This window comes from Asparagus officinalis, chromosome 4 (assembly GCF_001876935.1).
Source record: "Asparagus officinalis chromosome 4, Aspof.V1, whole genome shotgun sequence".
Lineage (NCBI taxonomy): Eukaryota > Viridiplantae > Streptophyta > Magnoliopsida > Asparagales > Asparagaceae > Asparagus > Asparagus officinalis.
The window spans coordinates 13,995,286-14,000,243 of record NC_033797.1 but is presented as its reverse complement, the minus strand read 5'-3'; the positions used below and the strand labels follow the sequence as shown (position 1 = coordinate 14,000,243).

At 26.8% G+C, this 4,958-nt stretch overlaps 1 protein-coding gene across 1 annotated transcript in view; it reads left to right on the top strand.

The window, feature by feature from the left end:
• Positions 1-2,607, top strand: part of LOC109838218 (alcohol dehydrogenase [NADP(+)] A-like) — a 20,408-nt gene extending 17,801 nt beyond the window's left edge. Inside the window, exons 3-5 of the mRNA XM_020406676.1 lie at positions 1,583-1,644; positions 1,897-1,952; positions 2,530-2,607. Of these exons, the coding sequence (XP_020262265.1) occupies positions 1,583-1,644; positions 1,897-1,952; positions 2,530-2,607 (196 nt within the window). The remainder of the gene's footprint in view (positions 1-1,582; positions 1,645-1,896; positions 1,953-2,529) is intronic.

Below are 4,958 nucleotides of genomic sequence, written 5' to 3'. Positions count from 1 at the left end.
TATTATGATAATAAAGTAAAATATTATAGTATTTTATATAGTACATTATATCCTATGATACTATATTATAATATATTAAATTAAATAATATATTATTAAAGTATTATATTAAATATATTGTTCATATATTATATCAGTTATTATATAATGTAGCATACTAATATAATGTAATATAATATAATAATTAATAATATTAATTAGTAATTATAGTATAACATATTATATTTTTGTATAAATAAAATAATGTATTATTAAAATATTATATTAAATATATTGATATTATATTATATTAATTATTATATAGTATAGTTTGCTAATATAATATAATAATTAATAATATTAATTAGTAATTATAGTACAACATATTGTATTTTAATTTAGAGAAATAATTTTTTATTATAATAATATACTAAATAATACACTAAACCAATTGGATAAGTTAATTTAGAAATAATTAATAGATAAAATTATATTTTAATAAGGTACCACTTAAATCAAATTTAGAAAATATTTTAGCATTATGAATGTGATTTAGTAGATCTCTTTTATTAGGAATATGATATCTTATCCATTTTATGACATTATTTAATGGCTTATAATTAATAACTAATCGAGATATTCCTCTTTCTTGTTCTGCATGTTTATTAACAAAGAATGCAGTACAACTTCAAGGGGAATATGATTTTCTAATAAGTTTTTTTTTCTATAAGAGAACTTATTTCATTTTTACCTAATTCAAGATATTCTTTATTTATTTGGCATGGTCTATATTTTGTAGGTATATCTTTTTCGTTAAAATTATCAATCTATTCCTTTATACAAATAGGAGGATCAAAGAATCACTTTTCATAGTACAGTAAATTGAACAGTAGAATTATCACTGTAGCAGAACACACCTCACACATGAAAAATGAGCGGCTGACTTCAAAATTTAAAGATTCAAAATTCAAATACAACTAAGATAATGAAATATTCCATTCTCCCTCCAAATTCATAATAATAGGTTTACATTCAAACTTCACTCAAGAAAACAACCCTCACTACATCAGGAAAAATTACTGTAGCCGCCAGTATGCAAAATCAGAGCAGCAGCCAACCAGGAATCCATTCAACCCAAAGAAAAAGAGTGAAGAAAGGAAACCAAGGAGAGAGCAGCAGCTAGGAGCAATACAAAACAACACGATGACATAAAAAAAAGAAAGCATCAGCAAGAAAAAGACGAAGAAGAAGTGAGCAGCGGCCAGAAGCAATACAAAACAACAAGATGGCATAAAAAAAAGAAGCGTCGGCAAGAAAAAAGACGAAGAAGAAGAAGAGAAATAAAAACTTAGAAGAAATAGCAGATAACTTACCTAGCTAAAAAGTTGATCAAGATTTCTGCTTATGATCTGGAAAAAAACACTAAAAAAGGTACTTAATTTTTGCATGTAATTACTAACACTAATGGAGGAACAATGAAAGGGAGATATTCCCAGAGTGCATTAGAAGATAAATGTATTAAGAAGTGCTTAATAATCAAACTGCTTCATATTAGAAGATAAATGTATTAAGAATTGCGTAACTAATGCCTAATTTTGTGCAGAACAATGAAAGGGAGATATTCCCAGAGATTATCAAATCAATTATTGGAAAGACTAAGTTCAGGTTAAGCTAACAAAGTACAACTTCGAAGAAGGTAAGCAATTCTTTTGTTTGATTAATGATCGAAGAAGGTAAGCAATTCTTTTGTTTGATTAATGATCTAATACATTTATCTAATATATCGCAATAATATCCTACAAATTTAAAGATAGCTTGATCTAATACATTTATCTAATATATCGCAATAATATCCTACAAATTTAAAGATAGCTTTACATGTATTTTCATAGATTTATTTTTATAATGATGAAACAGACAATGAGAACTACACTGTTACAAAACTTATCGAAGCTATTGAAGGTGATTCACAGGTACAAACCTAAATTTTAAAGTTATCGAACTTATCAAAGTTTAATAACTATGAACTAATGTTAAGCAAGTATAATGATTATTAAACATAAAATGTTATGTTCTGATTATGGTGGTAGTTATATTTTTTTTTTCAAAAACGCAAAACTATATACTCTCATGTGCTCATCTTCCTAATGAATGAATTCAATAATAGATAGATCAACTGAGAATATATAAATTTGTGTTGCCAATTAGATCAATTATGGAAATCAAAACTCTCAAGTACCACAACAAATTAGCACAAATGTTAGAGAACCAATTGGACTAACAATGCTCATCTTAAGCAGGTATGATTTCATTGAGCAACTTATAGGCTATTTATATATATGCCCAATTTTATTTATAGATTTTACCAAATTAGTGCATACATTCAATATGATTCTAAGAGAGGAAAAACAACAATTTATAACATTAAACTCATAAACTTCATGAGAAAATAGATTGCTTAAAACATAATTTTTGTGAAGCATAACATTTGAATTAATAAATTATGAACCATCTATACTACTGATAATAACTTTTTCATCATACATGTAGGAATACTCACAGTGTGAACACCTTATGAAGGCTTCGGAAGCAACAATTTATGATGTTGTATATTTCGATGCTCTATGAATTTGTAGTTATAACTGATATTTTCCTTTCCTCAAAACATCAAACAAATTAAGAATGTACATCCAAACTATTCATGCTACCCAGTCACGCTAAATGGTGGATGCACTAGAACAAAGAAACTTAATGATAATAGCATATGTTTTTTATTTATCAATTTAATTTGTTATTGTATACTAAAATGCATATGTATTTGTTTTTTGACAGCGGTATATACAATAGAGCTATTGTAACAATGTAAATACTATAAAGATAAACCAATATAAGTATTTTCACTCTAAGATACGCCTTTCGAAAATTAACTATGTCCCAAGATTATGACAATGAAACAACACAAAGTAATTAAAATACACTAATTAAAAACTTACGAGAGTTGATCACTTAAAGGTAATTTTTTCCTCAAAATATATTTCAACCTGTTCAAGCTTTCATTTTAACTTATGCATGCAATTCTTTCCTTGCGATAATTTTCTTACAAAGTTCGCACGTCTTATAGCCATTTGAGCAGCAATTAAGAAGAAAGATCTATACTGCCTCAAATTTACTCAAGTAGTTCCTTACCTTTAGTATGAAGAAAAAGCCACAAAAGAGAGTTAGTTAAAACTTCAAATTGGACTAACAACACTCATCTTAAGCAAGCAATTTAAATGAGCAACTTATAGGCAATATATATATCCCTAATTTTATTTACAGATTTTACCAAATTAGTGCATCCAGTCAATAGGATTTTAAGAGAGGGAAACATCGACTTATAATATTAAACTCATAAACTTCATGAGAAAATATAGCATAAGTTTTTTATTTGTCATTTTAATTTGTCATTGTATACCAAAATGCATATGTATTTGTTTTTTGACAGCGGTATATCTATTCCTTTATACAAATACTAGGATCAAAGAATAAACTTCATGAGAAAATATAGAATGCTTAAAACTTAATTTTAATTATCTGCTTAATTCATTTTACTATGTGTTGTAATTTATTCACATGTAGACTATTTCATTTAACTGTATTTGTGGGAATAAATTACCCTTTGCATTAATGTATATAGCTTATTTGGATATCAAAAAATTGAGAACATTTCTTAAATAATCTGAATCCATGTAAAGACTATAAAGATAAGTCAATTATTATAAGTATTTTTACTCTAAGATACGTCTTTCAAAATTTAACCATGTTCTAAGATTATGACACAGAAACAACACAAAGTTAATAAAGTACACTAATTCAAAACTTACCAGCGTTGATCACTAAAACGCAATTTTTTCCTCAAAATAAATTTTACCCTGATCAAGCTTTCATTTTAGCTCATGCATGTAATTCTTTCCTTGCTATAATTTTCTTGCAAAGTTCACCCCCCTTATACTCATTTGAGCAGTAGCTAAGAAGGAAGATCTCTACTGTCTAGAATTTACTGTCAAGCAATTCCATGCCTTTAGTGTGAAGAAAAGACACAAAAGAGAGTTAAGACTTCAAATTGGACTAACAACGCTCATTTCAAGCAAGAATTTTAATTAAGCAACTTATAGGCAATTTATATATATTTCCAATTTTTATTTACGGATTTTAACAAAATAGTGCATCCATTCAATAGGATTCTAAGAGAGGAAAAACATCGACCTATAACATTAAACTCATAAATTAGTGCATCAATACTTTATACTTTCTTTTTATACCAACTCCCCATTGTTCAACGAGAACTTTCTATTTACAGATTAATTTGTACTTTAGACTTAAAAAACATTCAAAGCTTTTTACTGTTACAATTCATCGTTCTAGAAAAGGAACTCCATAATGAAAATTTAAAACCTAAGCAACATAAGTCAGTTAAATAAACATAAGATACAATCACTTCTTCCCAGTTAAATTGGAGTTACAGAAGAAAACTGAACAAATATCAAGCCAAATTTGATTGACCAGATAACTATATCTCATTTCATTTATTCACATCTTACTACAGTAACCAATTCATTTTTTTGTAAATCAGTCAGACACACTGAATAAATAACTAGATAACATGAATTAAACTCACCAGTATCTAATAGAAAACAACAACTTTTCCATGTTAAAAACTCAAAACGCTGACCTATTCACAAAAATGAAACAAATTCCATTCATTCATATAAATTAGGAAACACATAAAAAGCAGGATGAAGAAATAGCTAAAATTTCACAATGAAACTGAACTAGATTTCTAGGAGATAAGATAGATCAACCAAATTTAATGAATCAAACATGAAATTGAGCATAAAAAATACCAAAAAAAATAGGGAAACAATAGATTAACAAAATTTCATGATTTTGATATCAAATTATTCATCAACTATTCGACGAAAGGGAATATCATGGAGAAA